This window comes from Hemitrygon akajei, chromosome 21 (assembly GCF_048418815.1).
Source record: "Hemitrygon akajei chromosome 21, sHemAka1.3, whole genome shotgun sequence".
NCBI classification, from domain to species: Eukaryota; Metazoa; Chordata; class Chondrichthyes; order Myliobatiformes; family Dasyatidae; genus Hemitrygon; species Hemitrygon akajei.
This window is the reverse complement of record NC_133144.1, coordinates 57157169-57184521: the sequence shown is the minus strand read 5'-3', so window position 1 is coordinate 57184521 and position 27353 is coordinate 57157169. Positions and strand designations below refer to the sequence as shown.

Here is a 27353-nt window from a genome sequence, read left to right as displayed (position 1 = left end):
TTCCTGCAGGAGGAAATAGATTCGTTTTGAAAAAGTCCTCCGCCGCCTGGATTCCATCCCTCTCGCAATCTTCGAGGGGAGGAACAATATTTGCATAATTCTAAAGGATAGGGAAACGAATGACTATAAAATAACTCCGAAATCGTGCGCCAAAGCTGCCAAAGAAAACTACCTCTTGTTCATACTGAAAGTGTTTTGTCTGCTAAAGCGAGGTAAGTGCCTGTTTATGAACTTAGATATAACGACAAAACGAGAAACTATTGACTTGCAATCGGTAATAGTTCACGAGGATCTTGTTTGGTAAAATGAAATAAATAATGTATATAAACAGTTTAGTGATATTTTTAAAGAGGCAAATGTCCCGAAGATGTTCAACAAAGGAGTGTAACGTGTTGGAGAAATGAGAGTTATGCTGTTTGATTTTGAAGGTCCGGGGGCTTCTCGCTGCGCTGATTAACTGTGGGATGTCTGTGAAAATAGTTCCCGCGAATATCAAGACATAATAAAAAAAAACAAGTTTATGCCAACCACCCGCTCATCTTAAATTGAATAAAAACAGGACTCGAGAATGTAGAGTGAATATTCGATGGGCTGGGCAGCTTGAGTGAAGGAAGACAACCATAAACGAGAAAATCACACAAAATGCCACCTGGCCTGCTGAGTTTCTCCAGCATTTTGTGTGTGTTGAGTGAAGGGAGAACCTACTTTAATAACACTTGGAATTTAGATTTTGATGGGAAAGCCAGCAATCATTACCGGGTCTCTTATTATCCCTCACGAATTTGATGTGAGCAGACTTCTTGAGTCGTTGTCCGGATTATTTTATAGTCTATTTCACGTATTTAACACCGAGAGTAGCTGTAACTGGAGATCCACTGAACGCTATAGAGTAGAAAGTAAAAGTAATGGGTCCCATTATCCATGGTCAGAAGCATAAACCTTTGTGAATAAATAATGTAATAAAACAAAAAATGTTGCAGATGGCCAGTTTAACTCTGTCAAGATCAAACTGGTAGATTTATTTCTCCAACCATGTTACACTTGTTAGCTGAACTTCCGGACATTTGCCTCTTTAAAAATCCTAGAAACATTCTATAGGTCAGGAAACATTCTGTAGGTCAGGCAGAGATTATGGAGAGAGAAGCAGACTTAATCTTTCTCTCTCTCTGTCTGTCTCTCCAATATATTTGCTAACTTTAAACCTGAGATGCAGTTTAACATCTGCAAACCCCATTTCCAGAAAAGTTGGGATATTTTCCAAAATGCAATAAAAACAAAAATCTGTGATATGTTAATTCACATGAACCCTTATTTAACTGACAAAAATACAAGGAAAAGATTTTCAATAGTTTTACTGACCAACTTAATTGTATTTTGTAAATATACACAAATTTAAAATTTGATGGCTGCAACACACTCAACAAAAGTTGGGACAGAGTTAACATAAGATTGAAAAGTGCACAGAATATTCAAGTAACACCGGTTTGGAAGACTCCACATTAAGCAGGCTAATTGGTAGCAGGTGAGGTATCATGACGGGTATAAAAGTAGCGTCCATCAAAGGCTCAGTCTTTGCAAGCAAGGATGGGTCGTGGCTCACCCCCTTGTGCCAAAATTCGTGAGAGAATTGTTAGTCAGTTCAAAAGGAACATTTCCCAACGCAAGATTGCAGAGAATTTAGGTCTTTCAACATCTACAGTACATAATATTGTGAAAAGATTCAGAGAATTCAGAGACATCTCAGTGCGTAAAGGGCAAGGTCGGAAACCACTGTTGAATGTGCGTGATCTTCGAGCCCTCAGGCGGCACTGTCTAAGAAACCGTCATGCTACTGTGACAATTATAGCCACCTGGGCTCGGGAGTACGTCGGAAAACCATTGTCACTTAACACAGTCCATCGCTGCATCCAGAAATGCAACTTGAAACTGTATTACGCAAGGAGGAACCCATACATCAACTCTATGCAGAAACGCCGATGAGTTCTCTGGGCTCGAGCTCATCTCAGATGGATTGAAAGACTGTGGAACCATGTGCTGTGGTCAGATGAGTCCACATTTCAGCTAGTTTTCGGAATAAACGGGCGTCGAGTTCTCCGTGCCAAAGATGAAAACGACCATCCTGATTGTTATCAGCAAAAGGTGCAAAAAGCCAGCATCTGTGATGGTATGGGGGTGCATCAGTGCCCATGGCATGGGTGAGTTGCATGTATGTGAAGGTACCATTGACTCTGAGGCGTATATAAGGATTTTAGAGAGACATATGTTGCCATCAAGGCAACGTCTCTTCCCGGGACGTCCATGCCTATTTCAGCAGGACAATGCCAGACCACATTCTGCACGGGCTACAACAGCGTGGCTTTGTAGACACAGAGTGCGAGTGCTTGACTGGCCTGCTGTCAGTCCAGATCTATCTCCTATTGAAAATGTATGGCGCATCATGAAAAGGAGAATCAGACAACGGAGACCACGGACTGTTGAGCAGCTGAAGTCTTATATCAAGCAAGAATGGACAAAATTTCCAATTGCAAATCTACTACAATTAGTATCCTCAGCTCCAAAATGATTAAAAAGTGTTATTAAAAGGAAAGGTGATGTAACACAATGGTAAACATGCCTCTGTCCCAACTTTTGTTGAGTGTGTTGCAGCCATCAAATTCTAAATTTGTGTATATTTACAAAATACAATTAAGTTGGTCAGTAAAACTATTGAAAATCTTTTCTTTGTACTCTTGTCAGTTAAATAAGGGTTCACGTGAATTAACATATCACAGATTTTTGTTTTTATTGCATTTTGGAAAATATCCCAACTTTTCTGGAAATGGGGTTTGTATATGCAGTTTGCCTGGGCATTTATCGAATTCTCTTATCATTATAATGGTACAAGTATAATAGTTAAAGAGCTTGTAACCTATTGAACCATATCCTCACAACTTGATTAGAACCAAGGTTAACTGTTTGAACTTGCCATTTGACTTTTAAAACTACTACGACAACCGTGCAGCTTGTGACAAATAGTTTTCTAAGACTTGAGGAAGTCACAGAAAAGTACAACAGGGTGTCCAGTGGGAGGATAAGCGACTAGAGGCTTGTGGCAATCTACAACCAGGAAGATAATAATTAAAAGTTCAATGTAAATAGTTTCAAATTCCACAGCATCTGAGGTAGTGGTTTGAAGATTACTCCCAGTAACAAAAATAGCAGTGCAGCCTATTAAAAGCAACCTGCCTTAATGTCCTTACATCCGAACAGTATCTGCTTACTTGCTTATTGGACTCCACCCATGACTGTACGAACCTGCAGAAAGTTGTGGGTACAGCTCAGTTCATTGCGGAAACCAGTCTCCCCTCTATACACAACACACAGAAGATGTTGGAGAAATTCAGCAGGTCAGACACTGGAGGGAAAGGTGAAGCCCAAAACATCCACTGGTTATTTCCCTCTGTAGATGCTGCCTGACCTATTGAGTTCCTCCAGCATTCTGTGGGTGTCGCACATGATTTCCAGCATCTGCAGAACTTCTTGTGTTCTCCTTCCATGGACTCTGTCTGCTCTTCTTGCTGTCTTGGTAAAGCCACCAGTAAAATCAAAGGCAGCACAAAATGCCGGAGGAACTCAGCAGGCCAGCCGGCATATAGGAGAATAGTACAGTCAACGTTTTGTACGGAAACCCTTCAGCAGGAGTTCTCCTGAACGGTCTCAGCCCGAAACATCGACTGTACTTTTTTCCTAGATGCTGCCTGGCCTGCTGAGTTCCCCCAGCATTTTGTGTGTGTTGCTCAGATTTCCAACCTCTGCGGATTTTCTCTTGTTTGAGTGTAATCAAAGACCCCACTCAGCTCGAGCATTCGGGCAGAAGCTATATGTACTTACCACTAGCCTCAAGGACAGCTTCCAGCCTGCTGTTATAAGACTTTTAAATGGCCCCAGTACAATAAAATGGACTCTTGACATTACAATCTGTCTTGTCATGGCTTTGCACCTTTTTGTCTGCCTGTAGTGCACTTCCTCTGTAAACGCAACACTTTGAGGCATTCTATTACTGTTTGACCTTGTATTGTTGTAATGAAGTGATCTGTATAAATGGTTATCACTGTTGTGACAGTGATATCTCTCACTGTAGTACCCTAACTGTCCCTATGCACAATGTCCGTTAAATGGTCTTTTCTGCTCTCCTTGTTGTGTTGATAATTATTGAGTCTGTTCATACGCTCACATTTCTTTAAGTTGATTATTGACATTTGCACGTGACCGCAATCAAACTGTTGACTGCTCATGGCTGTTTACACTATTGTCTTGTAACTTGTTGATTGCCATTGTGTTGTCTGTTATGATGTCCTGTGTTTTATGCTTGGCTCCCAAACCACAATCAATTCTGGTATGTTTCTCAGAACTGGCATTAAAGTGATTCTGATTCTTGTATTGATATCATTCATTTCCAGGCAACCACAACAGACAGCAAATATGACCTTTTATGATGGCCGTTACCCCTTCTATCCAATAGCACGGCCACCAGTCGTGTTCAACACCATTCAAATTGTGGTTATTATCATCTTTTTAGTCTTCCTGCTAGCTTTTCTCATTGTACTTATTGGCATTCGTGGAACTGAAGTAAGTACTTGTATCGTTTGGTGTTTTATTCACTGTTTTAAAAAAACATGGGAATTATCAAGGAAGACTTATTTAATCAAAGGCTTTAGATCAGAGGTTCCTAACAAAGGGTGCAGAGGAGATTTACAAGGATGTTGCCTGGATTGGGGGGCATGCCTTATGAGAATAGGTTGAGTGAACTCGGCCTTTTCTCCTTGGAGCAATGGAGGATAAGAGGTGACCTGATAGAGGTGTAGAAGGTGATGAGAGGCATTGATCATGTTGATAGTAAGAGGATTTTTCCCAGGGCTGAAATTGATAGCATGAGAGGGCACAGTTTTAAGGTACTTGTAAGTAGGTACAGAGAAGATGTCTGGGGTAAGTTTTTTTACATAGAGAGTGGTGAGTGTGTGGAATGGGCTGCCGGTGGATATGATAGGGACTTTTAAGAGACTCCTTGATAGCTACTTGGAGCTTAGAAAAATAGAGGGCTATAGGTAACCCTAGGTAATTTCTAAGGTAATGACATGTTCGGCACAGCTTTGTGGGCCAAAGGGCCTGTATTGTGCTGTAGGTTTTCTATGTTTTTATGTTAGGAACTATATTAAAAAAATGTTGGTTATTGGAAAAAGTGTTAAACATGAATGTTTTAAGGGGCTAAGAATGGATAATTTACCAATTGAGCACTATGCCAACATTTACTAGATGATATTCCTCTGTTGATAATCATTATGAACTAATATACAGTTTTATAGTACTGTAGTGATACTGATAGTGTTCTAATTGGTTCTGTATTCACATCAATACATAATTTGTTAATCAGCCAAATAGTAGTTTGGCTTTTTTAAAATACCTTTTTTAACTATTTCCATGAAAATTCAGATAATTGGTGCAGTTACATAGCCCAGCATATCACACAAACCAATCTTCCATCCTTGGACTCACTTTACACCACACGCTGTCGGAGCAGTGCTGCCAGGATAATCAAGGACACAACCCACCCAACCAACACATTTTTTGTCCCTCTTCTCTCCAGGAGAAGGTTCAGGAGCATGAAGATTCGTACGGCCAGATTTGGGAACAGCTTCTTTCCAGCTGTGATAAGACTGCTGAACAGATCTTGACCCGGATCTGGGCCGTACCTTCCAAATATCTGGACCTGACTTGCACTACCTTACTTTCCCTTTTCTATTTTCTAATTATGATTTATAATTTAAATTTTTATTTATATTTACTTCGATTTGTACTTCAGGGAGCGCGAAGCACAGAAACAAGTATCACTGTGATGATTGTACGCTCTTGTATCAATTGTTTGGTGACAATAAAGTAAAGTTGCTTAATTGAGCCAAACGTAATTGGTCTCGATGTGTCCCAACTAACTGGAATCCACTGTAATTAGTTTGAAATGCTATGACTGATTGTAGTCACAAAACTTTAATTGTGCCATTGCTCTAACTGAGATATTTTAAAAATCTATTTATTTGAACATTATCTAACTCGAAATAAGAACCAATGATATGAGTAGCTTTCGTACACTACAACAAAGTTAGAGTTGGTGTGATTGACTGTAAGAGCTCCACTTTCTGATTTAGGTGGATGCAGCCACTCTGCCCAAGGTTCTTGGTGGCCTCGTGGTCTTTAACCTATGACTAGATTAATAGAGAACTGAGAACATACAAAGCATATATAACACATAGAACACAGGAGATTTAATTAGAGGTTTTTGGACTGTGGGAAGAAACTGAAGAACCTGGAAAAACCTTTGCAGTTCACGGGGAAGCGTACCAACTCCTTACAGATAGTACCAGAACTGAACTCTGAACTCCAGAATGCCTTGAGCTGTGATCACATTGCGCTAATCACTCTGCTACCTTAGTGCTGATCTAGCAGTGGCTTTCTGCTAAATCGACACTGCAAATCCATTGCATTTGGTGGCCAGCTGTGTTTTATAGTATTTCTCATGTGGCCTATGCTATGTTTCCTATAACTTGAATGTAGTTTCTATCCTCATTTTGAAGCATTTGGATCAGTACATGGAGAGGAAGGGTTTAGAAGGATATGGGCCAAACACAGGAAAATAGGACTAGCTCAGAGGACAATGTGGTTGGCATGAACTAGTTGGACCAAAGGGCCTGCATTTGTGCTATATTGCTCGATAACTCTTCTGCTCCTGTCCTCTGTGTATAAAGTCCAACAACCATTTTGGCTTTTTGATTATTTACCAATTCTATCCATGGTATTTCATTGATTACATAGTACCTTAACAATCTTTGGACCTACCAATATGGTTGACTTTTACTGCTTCCTCAGTACTAGGGAAGTTTGGAATAAACCTTTTGTGATGGCATTGTAGTAATGAACACAAATTAATAAATAAATGTATCGCTAAGACTTTTTTGACCTATCTACTGGTTTCCATGTACATTATAATTGATATATTGGTGAGGAACAGTCATTATAACATCTGCATTCTTTATTAGTGGATGGTATTTTGTGCTAAAACTCTTTGTGATCGTTTTACAGAGACTTCATGGGCTTATGAAAGTAACTCTAAGTCTTTTTATCGGAGTTGTTATCGTTGGTGAGTATCAACTCTTGTTAACGTCATTCTACATTGATTGTGTAGCAACTCTTAAGACAAAAAATATAGCAGGCTGAGAGGGCTGTTGAAAGATAGGTACTTATCATTCCCAAAGGAAATTACAGTGTCACAGTAGCATTATAAGTGTAATACAAATATTAGAAGAAAAGAAAGAAAGAATAATAAAATAAATTACTTCAAACAGTCTAACAGGAGGGGAGTCATCACTTCTCTATAGATTGACTCATTAGGGCCTAATGGCCAAGGGTAAGAATGACCTCTTATAGCACTCTTTGGAGCAGTGTAGATAAGGTTTAAGGTAGTGTCTTATCGGAGGTGAGAGCAATAGAGATGTTTAAGGAGGGAATTCCAGAGTAGTGATGTTGCAGCTGAAGGCAATGTTCTAGCATGCTCAACCTACCTTCTTAAAACATCGTTCTCCAATCCAGGCAGCATCTTGGTAAATCACCTCTGCATCCCTCCCCTAGTGAGGTGAACAGAACTGAACACAATACAAAGTACCAAGTGTGTTCTAACCAGGGTTTTATAGCGATGCAACATCAGCAGTTGGCATGACTCTATTACACCTCATGGCTTTCCAGAATTCAGAATTCAATTCTAGCACCATCTGTAAGGAGTTTGTACATTTCCCTTGTAAGTGCATGGGGTTCCTCTGGGTGCCCCAGTTTCCTCCCACAGTCCAAAGGTGTACTGGTTAGTAGGCTAGTCATTGTAAATTGTCCCCTGATTAGGCTAGTGTTAAATGGGTGGTCATTGGGCAGTGTGGCTCGTTGGGCTGGAAGGACCTCTTCCATGCTGTATTTCTAAATAAAGAAAAAGACAACGTGACCTCACAGCTCGCGGGGCTGCTGAAATTGATTGGTATGCTGTTGCTTGCTATGAATGGAATGAGGCTCGAGTGGTTGTTTGTCATGGGTTCACTAACCACACATTGGCACAGTAAGGCACACTGATGTTCTTTTCCTGATGAGGGTGAAAAGCCCAGAAATAAAGGGGCGTTCATTGTCCAGCCTCTGTCCATGAACCACTGCAATACTTCTGGCCGGAGTCCTCCCACCGTGCTGTGAAATTGCCAGGATTTAAACCCTCTGATGATACAGGGACAGTGAGATGCTTTCTGGTCAGTATGGAGATGAAGCTGGAGCAGTGGGCTTCTTTGTCTTTCTCAGTGGTGGGGTTCGCAAGTCTCAGTGGTGCAGGCAGAGTAATGAGAGTGTCAGGGTCATAGAGAAGTACAGAAACAGGCCCTTCAGCCCATCTAGTCCATGCTAAATGATTTAAATTGCCTACTCCCACCGGCCTGCAGCAGGATCACAACCTTCCATACCCCTGCCGTCCACGTACCTATCCAAACTTCTCTCAAATGTTGAAATCAAGCTCCCATGAACCACTTGCGCTGGCGGCATGTTCCACCCTCTCACAGCTCTCTGAGCAAAGAAGTTTCCCCTCATGTTCTCCTCAAACTTTTCACCTTCCACACTTAACCCATGACCTTCTCAAATGCCTTGCTGAAGTCTATATAGACAACATTCATTGGCTTGCCTTCAGCAACTTCCCTGGTGACTTCCTCAAACAACTCTAAAATTGGTTAGACATGACCTACGATGCATGAAGCCATGCTGACTATCCTCAGTCAATCCATGTCTATCCAAGTATTCATATATCCAGTTCCTTAGAATATCTTTCAGTAACTTTCCCACTACTGATATCAGGCTCACCAGCCTATAATGTTCTGGTTCATTTTTAGAGCTTTTCTTTAACGGTGATCTGCAGAGCTTTTTGAAGATGGAACTCCCTGTAATCACAGTGCATAATGGTGGAGAGACTGAATATTTCAAGATTCAAGTTTATTTATCACATGTATATCAACACATATAGTGAAATGTGCTGCTCATGTTTAGAATCACCATACCAGAGTGTTGATGGGTTGGAACACAGAACGGAAAACATAACAGCACAGGACAGGTTCTTCAGCCCCTGATGCTGTTCCAACCTTTTGTCCTGCTATAAGCTCAATCTAACCCTTCCCTCGTACATAACCCTCCAATTTTCTGCATTCATGTGATTGTCTGAGGTTTTCTTAAATGGTTGTAATGTATCTGCCTCTACATGCACACCATTCCGTTTTTTTAAAAAAAAGCAAGAAAACCCCCAAAAAAACCTTACCTCTGACACCCCCCACATACTTTCCTCCAATCACCCTTAAGTTATGCCCTCTCATATTAGCCATTTTCATCCTGGGAAAAGTCTTTGGCTGTCCACTCTATCTATGCCCCTTATCTTGTACACCTCTATCAATTCATCTCATCTTCCTTTGATCGAAAGAGAAAACCCCTAGCTCGCTCAACCTATCCTCATAAGACACGCTCTTTAATCCAGGCAGCATCCTGGAAAATCTCCTGTGCACCCTCTCTAAAGCTTCCACATCCTTTCTATAACGAGGTGACCGGAACTGAACACAGTATTCCAAGTGTGGTCTAACTAGGGTTTTATAAATATGCAACATTACCTTGCGGCTCATGGGGTTGTTGAAATTAATTGATATGCTGTCGCTTGCTGTGGAATGGAATGATGTTCTATTAATGATTTGTCATCTGTTCAAAGTATGGGTTTTCTAACCCCATATTGGTGCAGTACTGTGTGCTGGGGTTCCTCTTCTGAAAGGGATCTAGGTTAACAGTGAGAGCAGCAGTCAGGTGGAGGTGGTGGTGGGTGGGGGGAGGGGGGGAGGGGAAGAGAACAGGTTAAGAATTAACTCAGTATTTCAGAATTTCTGTGTAGGCAAACCCAGGACACAAGAACATAGGAGCAGGAATAGCTCATTTAGACCACTGAGATGGCCCTGATCTGTCCCTGGGCCTGTCCCTTTATCTGTGCCAATTCCCAATGTTCCTTAATTTCCTAACCTTCTAAAAATGTACTTGCGTCCTCTGGATATCACTGATTTCCTAGCCACAACAACCTTCTGGAGTAAAGGCATAAAGGATTCATCACAGGAACAGGGCTGTGAGAAAGATTTCCTATGCACCCCAGTTTTAAATGACATCTCCCTAACCTTGTAGCTATGTTCTCTCATTCAAGGTTCTCCCACTAATGGAAGCATAGCAGGAAAATGGGGTTGAGGGGGATAATAAATCAGCCATGATGGAATGGTATAGTAGACTTGATGGGCTGAATGGCCTAATTCTGCTCCTATGTCTTATCTTTATTTCTCTCAGACCCAGGAGTTACTGCAAACAAGAAACATGGCGAATATTAGGATTAAACTCTTGTCCATGTTAATTAAATGCAACAATTCATACCGTTTGTATATTTCTAAGGCAGAAGTAGATAGATTACTGGCAGACAAGAGGTCATCAAGGGTGGATGGCAAAGCAGAGTTGAGATTATAGTCAGCCATGATCTGTTGGAATGGTGGAGCAGGCTTGAGCACTGAACTCCTGGTAAAAATATATTTGTATGTTTTTCATTCATTGGATTCTTTTAGAACCAGTGAATCTTCAGGTTGGGCTAGCGTCACGTGCACAAACTGTATTCGGTCATACCAGATCTAAGATAGATTTAAAAAACATTTGGATGAATACATATATTGGAAAGGCTTGGAGGGATGTAGGGCAGACATAGGCAAATTTACTTAGAGATTCAGCACGGAACAGGCTTTTCTGGCCCAATGATCTGTACCACCCAGCAGGCTACCTGTCTAATCACAGGACAATTTACAATGACTGATTAACACACTAACCAGAATGGCTTTGGACTGTGGTAAGAAACTGGAGCTCCCAGAAGAATCACACGCAGTTCCTGGAGAGAACATACAAATCTTACAGAATTGAACTCCAAACTTCAGGTTGTCCTGAACAGTAACAATGTCACTCTAACTACTACACTACTTTTTTTTTTATTAAACAAAATATACTTTATTCAAAAGTAAAATTATTTACAAAGAACCATTCTATGACATTCAATCCGTTACAGACGTTTCCTCTACAATTTCCACACTTTCAGCCACTCAGGTGGCCCTATGTTGGTTCATCTTTACCCACCATTGTTGAGGGGTAAACTCCCCGCCACCCGACCCCTCAACTCCCGCAGGAGAAGAACCCTAGACTGTGGTCCTTCCCCACCGGGCCCTTGCGGTGGCTGCACCGAGTTTGAGTGCGTCCCTCAGCACGTACTCCTGCAGCCGAGAATGTGCCAGTCGGCAGCATTCCCCCATGGACATCTCCGTGTGCTGGTAGACCATCAAGTTTCAGGCCGACCAAAGTGCGTCTTTGACCGAGTTGATGATCTGCCAGCAGCACCGGATGATGGTCTCGGTGTGCGTCCCCGGGAACAGCCCGTAGATCAGAGAGTCCTGTGTTACGCAGCTGCTGGGGATGAATCTTGACACTGTCCCTTCCATCCTCCTCCACACCTTCTCCACGAACCCACAGTGTGCAAAGAGGTGGTTCACCGACTCCTCCTCACTGCAGTCCTCCCGTGGGCAGAGGGGTGTGGAGACAATGTTCCGGGCGTACAGGAGGGATCGGACTGGGAGGGCCCCTCTCACCGCCAGCCAGGCGAGGTCTTGGTGCCTGTTGGTGAGGTCTGGCGATGAGGCATTCTGCCAGATGAACTGGACAGTCTGCTCAGGGAACCACCCCACTGTGTCCATCACGTCCTTCTCCTACAGTGCCTGCAGGACCTTACGTGCTGACCACTGCCTGATGGCCCTGTGGTCAAAGGCGTTGACCTGAAAGAACTTTTCTATGAAAAACGGGTATGGCGGCAACAACCAGCTGACTGGGGCATTGCACGGGAGTGGGGCCAGACCCATCCTTCGTAGCCAGAGTGACGGGTAGAACCTGGGCACATAGTGGTACTTGGTGCCCACGTACCTGGGATCCACACACAACCTGATGCAGCCACACACGAAGTTGGCCATCAGGGGGAGGGTGACACTGGGAACATTTTTGCCCCCATTGTCCAGGGATTTGCTCTATCTACTGCACTACTTTTTTTAACCAAAATATACTTTATTCAAAAATAAATTATATACAATAAACCATTCAATGACTTTCAATCCTTTACAACTGTTGCTATCTTTACATTTTCACACTTTTTGCCACCCATGTGGCGCTCTGTTATTCCATATTTACATACACTTGTTTAGGGGTATATACCCCGCACCCCCTACCCCTCAACTCCCACGGGAGAAGAACCCTAGACTGTGGTCCTTCCCCACCGGGCCCTTGTGGCTCTAACTACTGCGGCACCCTGTCAGACCACCTTAACTGGCGTGTGAAAGATGGGGCAACAGGACTGGTTCTGTGCTAGAGGACTCCATGCCTCCACTAACTTGCAACTAAAGACAAGGAAATAGACTGTAAGTGGCTTCAAAGTTGAAACAAAAAACACAGTGTGTTAGTCCAAGTTCTTCAATGCCAAAAATCTCCACAATACGCAAGTGGTTTTGCAGCGTTTTTCAAGTGATGTAAATTGTTCAGCCCTGTTCCTGTAATGTCACAGCATACCACAGTAGCTAGAGGGGAAATTCAGCCTGAAAATAAAGGCAATTATATAAAGACAATTATAAAGGTGTACTTTATGAAAGGAAATTCACAATCATGGGAGAAATGTGCCTCTGGGAAATCCCTAGCTTAATAATTAGGCATGTCTTTCCACAGTAAGAAGACACTCCTGTGGTGTGGAGTATTTAGACAGGCATTATACAGTAACATGTGTTTCCAGGAGAGGGCAGCAGATAAACCCAGTGATCACTGATTTGGAATGGACCCTTGAAGTTAGCTGCAGGCAACTGTGAAAATTAACTGAAAGTTTATTGAACTAACAACAAAAAAATCCTTGCGCAAATGATAAAGGAACAGTTATTTTTACATAATGAAGTACTTGAAGGCTTAAGTATGTGGCCAGGCAAAATGTTGTACTTTACACAACACTTTTACAGGTTGAATGAATGGGAATCAGAGAGAAGTACAGCACGTAAACAGGCCTTTCAGCCCATCTATTCCATGCCGTACTACTAAGCTGCCTGCTCCCATTGACCTGCACCCAGATCATAGCCCTCCATACCCCTCCCATCTACAGTATGTACTTACCCAAATTTCTTCTAAATGTCGAAATTGAGCCTGCATCCATAGTGGCACTGGCAGCTCATTCCCACACTTTCACTACCCTCTCAGTGAAGAAGTTCCCCCTCATGTTCCCCTTAAATATTTCACCTTTCACCCTTAACCCACGACCTCTGGTTCTTTTCTCACCCAACCTCCATGTTAAAAGCCTGCTGGCATTTACCCTAACTATATTTTGTATACCCCTATCAAATCTCCCGATTCTCCTACCCTCTGGAGGATAAAGTCCTAACCCACAGGGTGCCGTGATAGTGTAGCAGTTGGAGCGACACTGGTAAATTCAGGAACCTGAGAAATCTGGCAGGGAGGAACCGGTGACTTGCGGTATTCCCACCTAATGAAAGAAAATCTCCAAGCATAATCATGATGACTTAGATATAAAATAGAGAAACTCAAAATCACACGTTTGTTTAGATTAGAACCTCCTTGCATGTTGGTCAGTTACGATCCAATGAAGTGGGACTACTGATGCCATCTCTCACAGCTATCATCAGGCAGAAGGTACAGAAGCCTGAAGTCCCACACCACCAGGTTCCAGATCTGCCACTTACCTTCTTGAACCAACTGGCAAAACCCTGATCACTACAATGTCTACTTTACACTAAAATGGACTTCCTTTTTTTTATTCTAATTGTGTCCTTTCCTGTAAAAATTGCATGTAATTTATATTATATTTATGGTTTTCTTGTGGATACTGCTTATTTGATGTGATGTACCTGTGATGCCACTGCAAATATGTTCTTCATTGCACCTGCACACACATGGACTTGCGCATCTGACAATAAACTTGACTTTGAAGAATTTTTTCATGAATGATGGGGCACTTCAATCATATCATTTATTTCTCTTGCAGTTGTTAATTTCACCACAAACTGGGAAAGAGGATTTGCCATAGTGAACACAACGTATAAATCATTCAGCAAAACTAATGTCGTGGCAGAAATCGGGCTTCATGTTGGATTAGCAGGACTAAATATAACCCTAAAAGGTAGGGCTTCTTTCCTCCTTGACTGCCGAACATGACTGTGATATTAGATCAGGAACCCAGGCTTGGTACAAAATTTTGATGGGTTTAATGAAAGCTGATAGAGAGGAACAGTTTCTATTAACCAAGGGTGTGAAGACCGGGCGCTTTGGGTCAGTGCAGAAGTTTAAAGTGATTGGCAAACTTCAGAGAAGGGAGAGAGGTGAAAATTGATGCTCAGGGTGTTGGAGTTTGGAGTTCAATTCTGATACCTTCTGTAAGGAGTTCGTATGTTCACCCCACGGCCACATAGGTTTCTTCCAGCTGCTCCAGTTTCCTCCCACAGTCCAAAGATATACTGGTTAGAAGGTTAGTTAGTCATTGTCAATGGTCCTGTGATTGGGCCAAGGTCAAATAGGTGGGCAGCTGAGTGGTGTGGCTTGTTGGGCCAGAAGGGTCTGTTCTGAATTTTAAAATATTAATTAAATTCACTACCTGCAAGAGTGGTGGAAGAAGGTGATTATGTCATAAGGGGGTGCTGGGTAGCGGGCCCAAATGCAAGACACAGACACTGAGGTACTAGGAACAGGACTAGGTGTGTGAAGAAAGCAAGGGAAGTAGGGACAAAACGACACTGGACAATGACACAGGCCCTGGATGAGACTAGGACACAGGGCCTGGGCTAGGACTAAGACTAGGAAAGCAGGACCAGGATAAGGAATTAAGAACTAGGAGCCTGGAGTAGGACTCCGAGCCAGAGACCGGACAGGGACCCGGAGCATGGGTCTTGACTTGGGCTCAGAACCCGGATCCAGGCGAGGACATGGGACTAAGATCATGGCAAGGACAGGACATGGCTACAGCACAGGACAAGGAATCTCCAGCACCGGGCTGGGCGAGGACACGGAGCTCAGACTTGGACAGGGCTGGAACACGGTACTCCAGAACAGAGCCTGGATAAGGACCCGGAACCTAGGTCTTGGTTGGAACTAGGAACCTGGGTCTTGACTCAGAACCAGAACCCGGGTCTAGGCTAGGACAAGACGTGGCTACAGGACAGGACGAGACACAAAGCCTTGACTAGGTCTTGGGAGACTGGAAACACGGAGCCTTGGCCTGGGCAGGACGCAGGACTCCTGGGCAGGCAAGGCTTCATACATGGCTGCACAAGGAAGGGAACAGACCAACAGCCTGAAGCTGAATCCCAAAGCTATTTATGGAGCCAGCCCAAAACGAGAAACAGGTGCCTTAATTAAGGCACCCAGTGGAACCAGGGAAAACAGGAAAACCCAGAATAAGGATCGATGGACCGGACCATGAACCGGAATGCAGACTTCATGGACTGGACCGTGACAGATTAGGGCTATCAGAAGTTTCATGCAAGCAAAGAATTTCATTGCACCCTGCAGTATATGACAGTAAACTTCTCTGAAGTCTGACAGGCATAAACAGGACTGTGAGGAAACAGCAAGGGAAAGAGAAAGCTGAAGTTGCTCTAAGGAAAGCTGGTGTGGGTTTGGAGGGACAAACATCCTAATGCTATTCTACAATAATTCCAGAGCAAGTTGCAAAAGTGAATTCAATAAATCTGACTATTTGTGTGCTGGGATTTAAAAAAAAAAATGATTGAGAATGAAAGATGTCAGATTAATGTAAAATTCTCCTGAGGGAAGGGAATCTATTAACAAGACTTAACAAAGGAGTTCCATTGGCCAGCATTCTCAGTCTAAGCCAAGGAATAACAACTCTCACCTTTAACATTGAAAATTATCTCAAAGTGCTTTGCAAGAATGCTATCAATCAAATATGAGAATAAGCTACTTAAGACACCAAAAGTTTATCAAGTCTTAAGCAAGACCTTGGAAGAGTTGAGAGAGAGGGAAAGGTTTCGGGAGGGAGTTCCATTTCGGTGCCTGGCACCCAAAGCTCCTGCTGCCAGTGGTAGAGTGATTAAGTTCAAAAACATTCAAGGGCCCAAGGTTAGAGAGGCAGGGATAAGGCTGTAATTCTGGAGGAGGTTACAGAACAAGCAAAGGGTAAGACTATGGAATGTGTTGAAAACGAGAATCTTAAAAATCATGACAGTTTATTAATGGAGTCGAGTGCCAATCGGTCCAGGTGTGCAGCACATTAGTGCAGCAGCTAGTGCAGCTCTTTACACTGCCAACTGTAAGATCGGGGTTCAATTCCTGCCGCTGTCTTTTAGGAGTTCGTACGTTCTCTCTGTGACAGCATGGGCTTTCACCAGGGCAAACCCCAGCACATCCCTAATATGTTGGTCGTTGCCACAAGTGATGCATTTCACTGTATGTTTTGATGTTTCAATGTATATGTGACAAATAAAGCTAATCTTTAATCTGTCGGTGGAGACAGAGCGCACGAGCGAAATGCACGTGGTATGATGGATAGGGGAATCAAGGGATATGGGGACAAGGCAGGAACCGGGTATTGATAGTAATTGATCAGCCATGATCTCAAAATGGCGGTGCAGGCTCGAAGGGCTGAATGGTCTACTTCTGCACCTATTGTCTATTGATGTGGCAACGGAGATGGACTTAGCATAGTGGCTAATTTAATGGCTTTTCAAACTAGATTTTAATTTAAGTTTGTTTAAATTTAAGTGCTGAATTTACTAATAATTGGCTCAACGGCCAGGAGTTTTGCATTAATGACATACAAGCAGAGGAAGAATTTAAATACATTTTATTAAATAGAAGAGTTTGCATAATCACTCAGGGTATGCGTGGAGTCATCACTTTTCATCACTTTATTGGAAACCTCCTGTACCTAATAAAGTGGCCACTGAGTGTATACTCACGATCTTCTGCTGCTGTAGCCTGTCCACTTCAAGGTTCAATATATTGTGCATTTGGAGATTCTTTTCTGTGCACCACTGTTGTAATGCATGGTTATTTGAGTTAATGTCACTTTTGTGCCAATTTAAACCAGTCTGGCCATTCTCCTCTGACCTCCATTATCAAGGCATTTTCTCTCACAGAACTGCCACTCACTGGATGTTTTTGTTTTTCTCACAATTCTCTGTAAACGCTAGAGACTGAAAACCCCAGGAGATTAACTGTTTCTGAGATACTCAAACCACCCCATCTGGCACCAACAATAATTCCACAGTCAAAGTCACTTAGATCACACTTCTTTGTCATTCTGATGTTTGATCCGAACAACAATTGAACAGCTTGATCATTTCTGCATGCTTTAATGCATTGAGTTGCTGCCATATGATTGGCCGATTAGATATTTGCATTAATGAGCAGGTGTACATGCGTATCTAATAAAGTGGCCACTGAGTGTATTTAGGAATGATCAGTACTGTAGGCAAACTCTTACTTGCTTTCATTAGGTTTCAGGGAAGTAATTTGTTCGTTGTAAGGCTAAACCTCAAGGGAACGATGAGCTTATTTGATATCTCATGATAATTTTCTTGCAGGGCTCCCTCAAAACCAGCTGAACGAAACTATCAATTACAACGAAGAATTTTTGTGGATGAATGGAAGAATCTATGAAAACGAGTATCGCAAGGGGCTGGAGAGGGGTCTTCCAGATCCAATTTTGTATGTAGCAGAAAAGTTCACTCCAAGCAGCCCCTGTGGTGTTTACTTACAGTACAGAGTCTCTGGTACTTATGCCTCAGCTACAATGTGGTAAGTCACACAACAAAGCAAAGAACACACACATTATACTGTTCACTTATAGTCCCATACATGACTTACTGTGCAGAGGTTTGGGGAAATACATACAAAACAAATACAAATTCAATTTTTCTACTCCAGAAGAAAGTTATACGAATTGTAAATAAGACAAGTTATTATGAGCCAACCAATCCACTATTTATTCAATTAAACACTTCAAAATTCAGAGATTTCATAGACTTTAAAATAATGCAAATTATGTATAAAGTAAAAAAAAAAGGACAGCTACCACAAAGTATCCAAAGGTCATTTAAAATGAGAGAAAGTCAACATGATTTGAGAGGAGCATGTGTATTTCAAAAACAAAGGATAAGAACAAATGTAAAAAATCATTGTATTTCAAACAGAGTGGTGAATCTATGGAACAGTTGTAGTAAGAATTTAAAACATGCACCACACTTAACAAGTTTAAAACATTATTTGAAAATTATTTAATGGATAAATATAAAATAATTGATTTTAAATGAATGGGAGTAATGTAAATAAATGATATTTGGAATTGGATTTTGTGTTAAAAGATTGAAATTTTTTGTTGTGATGTGATGATTGACGCCAAATATGTTTTTGTATCAGTAAGAGGGGTGGGCGTAATAAGCTGTAGCTTCAGCCTACACCCTTTCGGTCTGTTTTAAAGAATAGCAGTGTTTCCTGTTGTAATTTTGTCCAGTGAAATCATCGTAATGAAATCATTGTTGTAAATGATGCTTTTTGTTATGTTTGTACTGACCAAAATAAATTAATTTCATTTCATTTCAAAAAAATACTGGAGGAAGTCAGCAGGTCAAGCAGCATCTAGGGAAGGGAATAAGTTGTTAACATTTCGGCTGAGACTCTTCATTAAAACTGGGAAGGAAGGGGGAAGAAACAAGAATAAGACAGGGGGAGGGGAAGAAATACATTCTGGCAGGTGATTGGTGAAACCAGATGAGAAGGAAAGGTCTTCTCTATAAGACTGTGTTCATAACTGTTCCTGAAACTGGTGGTGGTGAGTTTTCAGTCTCCTTCCTATAGGCTGACTCATCACCACCTTCAATTCAGCCAGCAACAGCATGTGGTTTGGAGCTGAAAGGTTGTGGCAAAGTCCAAACTAGGCATTGGCAAGGAGGACATGCATTTTCACAAAAACATAGTAACAAGTAATATAGGATCATGGAGTCACTGGGTAACTCAAAACAGAAATAGATTCTTACATTCTTATTCTGGCTTCTCCTTCCTTTCCAATCCTGATGAAGGAACTTGCTCCAAAACATCAACAGTTTAAACCCCTCCATAGATTCTCCCTAATTTGTCGAGTCCCTCTAGCACTCTGTGTGCACCTTGGGTCTAAATCATATATGTCAAACTCAAGGCCTGCGGGCCAAATCCGGCCCGCGGTGGAATTGGCCCGCGAGATAATATCTAATTACTATTAAAGCTGGCCCCAGTAATCGAAGCGCCTATGGCGTATGATATGGCTAATGCTGAGTTTATTCAGGTACCAGGTTTTCAGGGTTTTTAGTGTTTATTCGGCAGTCTTCTTCATAAGAAATGGAATTTGTAAAGTGAAACACTTTGTAGTTATAGCAGAGACTGAGACACATGAGAGCAGGCTGAAAAAATGGAGGCAACGAAAGCTGCGTTCGCACGCGTCCGACTGATTCGGCCTGCATGAAGCTGCATTTTGCTCAATCCGGCCCGTGACCTAAAATGAGTTTGACACCCCTGGTCTAAATTAAGCAACAATTATGGACAAACTAAGCACACAGGCCTAACCTGAAGGAAAGATTTGGCCATATTTGGAAGATCAGAAACTTGGAATAAATGTGACAAAGCTGGAAGTGTTAAAGGAGTCTACTGACTGAGCATCACTTAATTGAATTCAATATGACTGTGAAGTACACAGCGTTAAATAACGATCAATCACCTTTAATAAGTAACTTTAGAAGCCTTGATTAAATATTTGAGGAAACAGTGAATCTAACCCTTACAATTGAAAGAGAAAAGGTTAGCTTTATTTGTTACATTGAAACATACAGTGAAATGTGCCATTTGCAGCACCTTTTGTGATGTGCTGGGAGCAGCCCACGAGTGTCGCCATGCTTGTGTTGCCATCTTAGCATGCCCACAACTAATCTAACCCGTACGCCTTTTAGGGATGTGTAAGGGAACCGGAGTATGCAGAGGATTCCCACACAGTCACGGGGAGAGCGTACAAACTCCCTGCAGACAGCAGTGGGAAATGAACCCAGATCGCTGGCTCTGTAAAATGTGGCACTAACCACTACGTTACTGCACTTTATTGTTTTTTGGGTGCTGTGACCCTGGAGATTTGGAAGGGGCTCCTTAAAACCAAACTATACTTTGAAGATTAGATTTGCTCATCGTCTGCATGAATGGCCAACACAGTCCGAGGATGTGCTGCGTACAGCCCAGAAGTGTTGCCAAACTTCAACGCCAACAGAGCACGTCCTAACTCTCATGTTTGTTTGTTTTTTTGGAATGTGGGAGGAAACCGAAGGTCCCAGGTGAAACATACAGACTCCTTACCAGCAGGAGCAGAAAGTGAAGCCCAATCTTCTGATCGTTGGCATCGTAAAGCATTATGCCAAACTCCGCACCATACTACCATGCCTTGCTTAACCCCTCTGTTCCAAGTTGTACAAAAGAAAGATGTATGTTATTAAGTTAATTATTAAAGGTGTAAATTTGTTTATTTCTCTTACTTCCCAGGGTTGCCCTTGTTGCTTGGATGCTGGCCAATATCCTGCTGTGGATCAATGTCCTTTTATATGGAGCCTATATGATGCTGGTATCCGGTTTCTTCATGATATTTTCAGTGATCTCCTTTGGCACGACAAGGAAGACACCACTCTGTGATATTCAGTTTGACCAAGTGAAGCTGGACAGTGCTCTTGGCCCATCCTTTTGGCTGTCATTGGCAATAGGTGAGCACCAACTCAGCCGATGGGTGCACTCAAAGCAGAGGTTCTTGATTAGTAAGAGTATCAAAGAAGGGGAAAGATGCCAGAATAAAAAAGGGGAGAGAGGAAGCAGTACAAGCTGGCAGGTGATAGAAAGGATAGAGGAGGGAGGTGGGTGAGGGAGCGAGGGGGATGCAGTTAAAAGATAGTAGGTGATAGGTGGAAAAGCTGAAGGGCTGAACAAGAAGGAATCTGATAGGAGAAGAGTGTGGACCATGGGAGCAAGGGAAGGAGGAGAGGAAAGCTTTCATTCTTGTTGTCAGAACAACTGGAAATGCTAAAAAACTGCCATTGGGTGAGGCAGCCATTGTGATAAAGACCAGTGATAATGAGCAACTAAAATGATGGAATCAATTGAGGGAGAGTGGGTGAGAGTTACTGAAAAAATAAAGATAAACCAGGAGGAGGTCCACATGGGAGACAATTGACAATAAGGAAGAAAATATACTGAAACCGGAAATGTGAGATATCAAGGCTGATTGTCAACAAATGTGGAATTCAGTGTTGATTCTGGCACCACACCATGTACGCAACCTTGCTTCAAGACAATCTTTCAAGGAAAACCAGTTTCTGAGCTATTTTAACAAAGAAATGGATGGGGCAGGTCAGAGTGAGGTGGCAAATTCATCTCTATGGGTTGTAAAGCAACACACACAAAATGCTGAAGGAACTCAGCAGGTCAGGCAGCATCTATGGAGGGGAATACAGTCAATATTTCAAGCTTCAGAACTGGAAAGGAAGGGGCAGATGCCAGAAATGAGGGGGGAGGAGGAGCTGTACAAGCTGACAAGTGATAGGTGAAAATGGGTGAGGGAGAGGGTGAATTGGTGGGCAGAGGAGAAAGGGGGGATGAGAGAGTGGTTGGCAGATGAGGGGGAGAATGAAGTAAGAAGCTCGGAGGTGATGGGTGGAGAAGCTAAACTGCTAAAGAAGGAAGATTCTCATAGGAGAGGACAGTGCAATGTGGAATAAAGGGAAGGAGGAAGGACATCAGTGGGATGTGACAGACAAGTAAAGAGAAGAGAAGGGGGTGAGGGAGTAACCAGAAAGGAAGATGGCAAAAAAGAGAAGTGGGCATGGGAGAATAATTACCAGAAGTTAGAGAAATTGATACTCATTGCATTAGGTTGTAGGCTACCCAGAAATAATGTGAGGTGTTGCTTCTCCAACCTTAGTCTGGCTTCATTGTGGCAGTGGAGGAGGCCATGGACAGACATCTCAGTGTGGGAGTAGAATGGCCAATTGAAATGGGAGAGCTAGTGTTAGTAAAGTATTTGTTTGGCCTTGGAGAACTTTCACCCTGAGCCTACCTAATGGCCAGCCAATCAAGATTGGGGAAACGATGGGTCTTGGCCGTTGGTAACCAAGACCAGGTTGGTCCATGTTTGGGGTTTAAAAAAAACACCACAAGACTCTCTGCAGGAGAGAGAGAATTATTCGATGTTTTGTGAATCTTTTACACAGAGTTACAGAAATGTGAAAAGTGAAAGCAGTTTATCTCTTTTTGTATTATCACAGCATTGTTGACTTTACTCATTGGAGCAACCATCATTGTGCTGAGCTTCTTTGCTCCAAAGATCTTGAGCAGAGTATTTCTAATAAATGACGATAACAACGATGAAGACACATCGATGGATCATTATTATAATATCAGCTTCCAGGAGGAAAACAAGCCTACCAATGGTTTACAACTGAAAGTGAGTACTAGACCATACACTTTTCTGAGATCTCCATGCTACCCTTGCATGATAGCTGTGGACTTCAGTTGGAATTTTCTCCCTGAACCTCTGACCCCTCTCTGTCTTGATGAGGAGTCTTGTCCCAAAATATGAACTCTCCATTTCCCTCTATTGATGCTACCTGACCCACTGAATTCCTCCATAATTTTGTGTGTGAGAGTTGCCCCAGCACATGCAGAATCTATTCTGCCCCTCTCTCTCTTCCTTTAAGATGCTTCCCTGTAACTTGTAACCAAGGTTCTCGTCATTTATCCCTCAGCAGCTTGGGAACTTGTCAGCACTTTTTCTTGACAGGCAGCAATTAGTGTGGGACCAATAAAAAGAAAGGAGGTGTAAGCAGAGCAGCCGTTATTGGAGTGGGGCATTGTTAGAGTGGTCTGGCTTTGGCTCAACAGGCTTAGGCAAGAACAGGCTTACACAAGCACAGGTGAAGCTTCTAAGTAAGTAAGAAAGTTTCTAGTAACTTTCTTTTCTGTTAGTACATAGCTAGTGCACAGAGGATGGATCCGGAGGTAGTGGTATGTTCTTTGAGTGTGATGTGGGAAATTTGGGAGACCTCTAGTCTCCCCGATAACTACATCTGCAGAAAGAGCATTGAGCTGCACCTCCTTAGAGACCATGTTAAGGAACTGGAGCTGCAGCTCGATTACCTTTGGATCATACAGGAAAATAAGAAGATGGTAGACAGGAGCTACAGGGATGTAGTCACCCCTAAGTTGCAGGAGGCAGGGTGACTGTCAGGAGAGAGAAAGGGAATAGGCAGTGCAGGGTACCCCTGTAGCCATTCCCCTCAATATTGAGTTTGGTTCTGTAGGCTCAGAAGGGAAGGTGAGGGGAGGAGAAGAGGAATACAGTTGTGACAGGGGATTCCATAATTATAGGAGCAGAAAGCGGATTGTGTGGATGTGAAAGAGACCCACGGATGGCTTGTTCCGCAGGAGCCAGAGTCAAGGATATCTTGGATTGGATCCATGGCATTCTAAAGAGGAATGGTGAACAGCCAGAGGTCTTGGTACATATTGGTACCAACAACTGGGACTGTTTTCTAAGTGACATGCAGAGTCAAATTTGGACTCATTAGAGTATATGTGTACTGCACTTTGGCCACACCACCTGTGGCAACAAATGACAGTTTTTCTTTGTCAAGTTTTTCAAAAATAATCTTTCAGGATTTATGCGCTGCTGGCAAACCTACTAATTATACCCATGGTAATACCCTTAAGATAAATGGTATTGGGTCAATCATCTTCACTGCAGTCCTTCTGCTGAAGTTGCTCCCACAGTTTTGCTAGATGGGAAATTCCAAGACTAAGATCATAGAAACATAGAAAACCTACAGCACAATACAGGCCCTTCGGCCCACAAAGCTGTGCCGAACGTGTCCTTACCTCAGAAATTACCTAGGCTTACCCATAGCCCTCTATTTTTCTAAGCTCCATGTACCTATCCAGGAGTCTCTTAAAAGACCCTATCATTTCCACCTCCACCACCGTCGCCGGCAGCCCATTCCACGCACTCACCACTCACTGCATTTTAAAAACTTACCCCTGACATCTCCTCTGTACCTACTTTCAAGCACCTTAAAACTATGCCCTCTCCTGCTAGGCATTTCAGCCCTGGGAAAAAGCCTCTGACTATCCACACGATCAATGCCTCTCATCATCTTGTACACCTCTATCAGGTCACCTCTCATCTTCCATCACTCCAAGGAGAAAAGGCCGATTTCACTCAACCTATTCTCATAAGGCATGCTTCCCAATCCAGGCAACATCCTTGTAAGTCTCCTCTGCACCCTGTCTATGGTTTCCACATCAAATGGAATGGCAATATATTTTCTTGTTGGAATGGTGTGTGACTTGGAAGGGAGCCTATATGTGGTGGTGGTCCCATCTGTCTCTGCCCTTGTCCTTCTTGGTGACAGAAGGTCACAAATTTGGGAGCTGTGTTGGAATAGTCCAAGTATCTGCAGTTGGAGGGCTCTGCAGTCACAGTGCCACTGGTGGGAGGAATGAAAGTTTAAGATGGCCGATGGGAAGTCAATCAACCAGACTAACATTCCCCCCCCCCCCCCCCCCCCGAGAGTGTCGACATTCTTGGGCATTGCTGGAGCTATGTGCATCCAGGCAAGCAGAGAACAAAGCAGCACATTCCTGACGTGCCTTGTTGATTAAAGAAAGGCTTGGGATTTTCAGGAGGTTGAATCTCTCAGCAGGGTCTGTCAGACCAGTGGAGAAATAAATGGAATAACACCAAATCCAGGTCACTTTCCAAATTACACACCCAAGTCTGGACACAACTCAGAAAGGTGTTCCCAACCTTTTTTATACTGTTGAGCTGGGGGTCTGTGGACCCCAGAGTTGGGGACCCCTCCTTTAATAGGAAGTTCCACTTAATTCTCTCTAACAGCACAGACTCGACAGGGCAAGAAGCTAACTTGCTATAACTTTCTCAAAGTGAACAAAGGATGGGAATAAATAATGAACTTGTCAGTCATGATTATAGCTCCAGTGTTAATACACACAGAATAAGAACCTCAATCCTAACAAACAGTGACCCTTTCATACAAACCTAATAACATGCTTTGGGAAATTAATGTTTTGAAATTCAAAGCAATTGTTTCTTTCATTTCACCATTATAAACAATTTCCAAAACGTTTTAATGCTAATCTTTCAAACATTACACATGACTAACATATGTTTTTGTGTTCTTTGTTTCCAGAGTATGGAAGGTGCCGTATAAACAGCTGAGGAATGATTCCATGTCTCCAATATGTATCTACTTGATATCTACTTAGTACTTGGACTTTAATCCACATCTGTGCAAAAACTGAAATTTCAGATGTTAGATGGAAGGAGAGAAACACTAATAATTTTAAACTTATTTCTAATTTACTATAAAGTTGGACACAATTGAAGCCTCTGCAAGGTGAATGTTGAATGTTAGATCAACATCAAATTGTGGTATAAATAAATTGAGCACTACTCAAACCTCATGAGTTAAATATTACAAGAGTGATTCTGGAAATGAAAGGGTTAACATGAGGAACATTTGAGGAGTTTAGAAGAATGAATGGCGATCTCGGTGAATATTGAAAGACCTAGATAGAGTGGATGTGGAGAGGATGTTTCCAGTAGTGGGGGAGTCTAGGACCAGAGGGCCACAGCCTCAGAATAGAAGGACATCCCTGTAGAATCTGTTGAGATGAGGAGGAATTTCTTTAGCTAGAGGGCAGTGACACTGTGAACTTCATTGCCACAGACATTGCGAAGGTCAAGTCATCAAGTCTATTTAAAGTGGATGTTGATAGGTTCTTGATTAGTAAAGGGGTCAAAGGTTACAGGGCAAAGATAGGATGAATGTGGTTGAGAGAGACAATAAATCAGCCATAAGGGGATGGTGGAACAGACTCGATGGGCCAAATGGCATAATTCTGCGCCTATGTCTTATAGTCTATTGTCTTGTACCTGTAGAATATGAAAGGTGTCACTATTGCTAAATGATTGAACAGGCAAGTGTAAGTGACAGGCGGATGCAAAGTGAGCACCTGCAAATATTTCTCAATTGTTACCAGTGTGGAAGGATTTGCTTTGCAATTAGTGGTTTCAGTCAATGCAGACATTCAGTATCTCATTCATCACTGGCACAAGTTTCCTTTTTTTGTTTCTTAGGACATATTGGATTCACATAAACATTTTTACAATCATTGAATTTGTGTGTGTGTGTGTGTGTGTGTGTGTGTGTGTGTGTGTGTGTGTGTGTGTGTGTGTGTGTGTGTGTGTGTGTGTGTGTGTGTGTGTGTGTGTGTGTGTGTGTGTGTGTGTGTGTGTGTGTGTGTGTGTGTGTGCGCGCAAAATGAAGAATAATACATTTTATTAATTTTCCTGAGCTGTCAATGGATCTAAACATTGTCCTTTGTAAATGTACACATCATAATAAGCATGTTTATTTTATATTTGTTTAAAAAGTAAATAAAGTACCATTGCTATACTCCCAGTGAGACGTTAAGTATTTAAGTACCTTGGCAAATGAGATGCCTCTTCTCAATAAGAGGAAGGCATTAGTAACATATTCTATGATCTGTGGACACAAGCTACAAATGCTGAAATTTGGAACAAAAATCAGATTGAAGGAGGAACTCAATGGGTCAGGCAGAGGGATGGTAGACAACACAGAGTCTTGACTTGAAACGTCACCTATCCCTCTGCCTCCATTGACTCTGCCTGACCCACTAGGTTTCTCCAGCACTTGTTTCTTGTTGTTGGACATGTAGTGAGTTCCAGTGAAAAGTCTTCACACTCAAAACTCTGGAAAACTCAGCAGTTCAGTCAGCATCTACAGAAAAGAGTAGAGAATGGACATTTCAGGCTAAGATCTTTCTGCAGAACTGAGAAGGAAGAGGGAAGATGCCAAAAAAGGTGAGGGAGGTGGAAAGAGGCTAGCTGGAAGGTGATAGGTGAAGCCAGGTGGGTGGTGGGAAAGAACGTGTCCTTACCCAAGGACTGCAGAAGAAGGGAAAGGGCTGCAGAAGAAGGAATCTGATAGGAGAAAGGGAAGGAGGGGACGCAGGGGGAAGCAATAGGTGAGAAGAAGTGAAAGGTCAGAGTGGGGAAAAGAGGAAGCAGGGGTGGGGAGGGGGAATTAGTTCACTGGAATGAGAAATCG

The 27353-nt window shown here is 42.5% G+C and overlaps 1 protein-coding gene across 1 annotated transcript; it reads left to right on the top strand.

Annotated features, from left to right (window-relative positions):
* On the top strand, nucleotides 1-26684 carry LOC140714336 (dual oxidase maturation factor 1-like). Its single transcript, XM_073025501.1, has 8 exons — nucleotides 1-212; nucleotides 4440-4608; nucleotides 7111-7168; nucleotides 14174-14308; nucleotides 17730-17943; nucleotides 20701-20915; nucleotides 22470-22648; nucleotides 25410-26684. Exons 2-8 carry the CDS (start codon nucleotides 4462-4464, stop codon nucleotides 25428-25430), a joined length of 969 nt encoding a protein of 322 aa, XP_072881602.1. The 5' UTR covers nucleotides 1-212; nucleotides 4440-4461; the 3' UTR covers nucleotides 25431-26684.
* The last annotated feature ends 669 nt before the right edge of the window (nucleotides 26685-27353 follow it).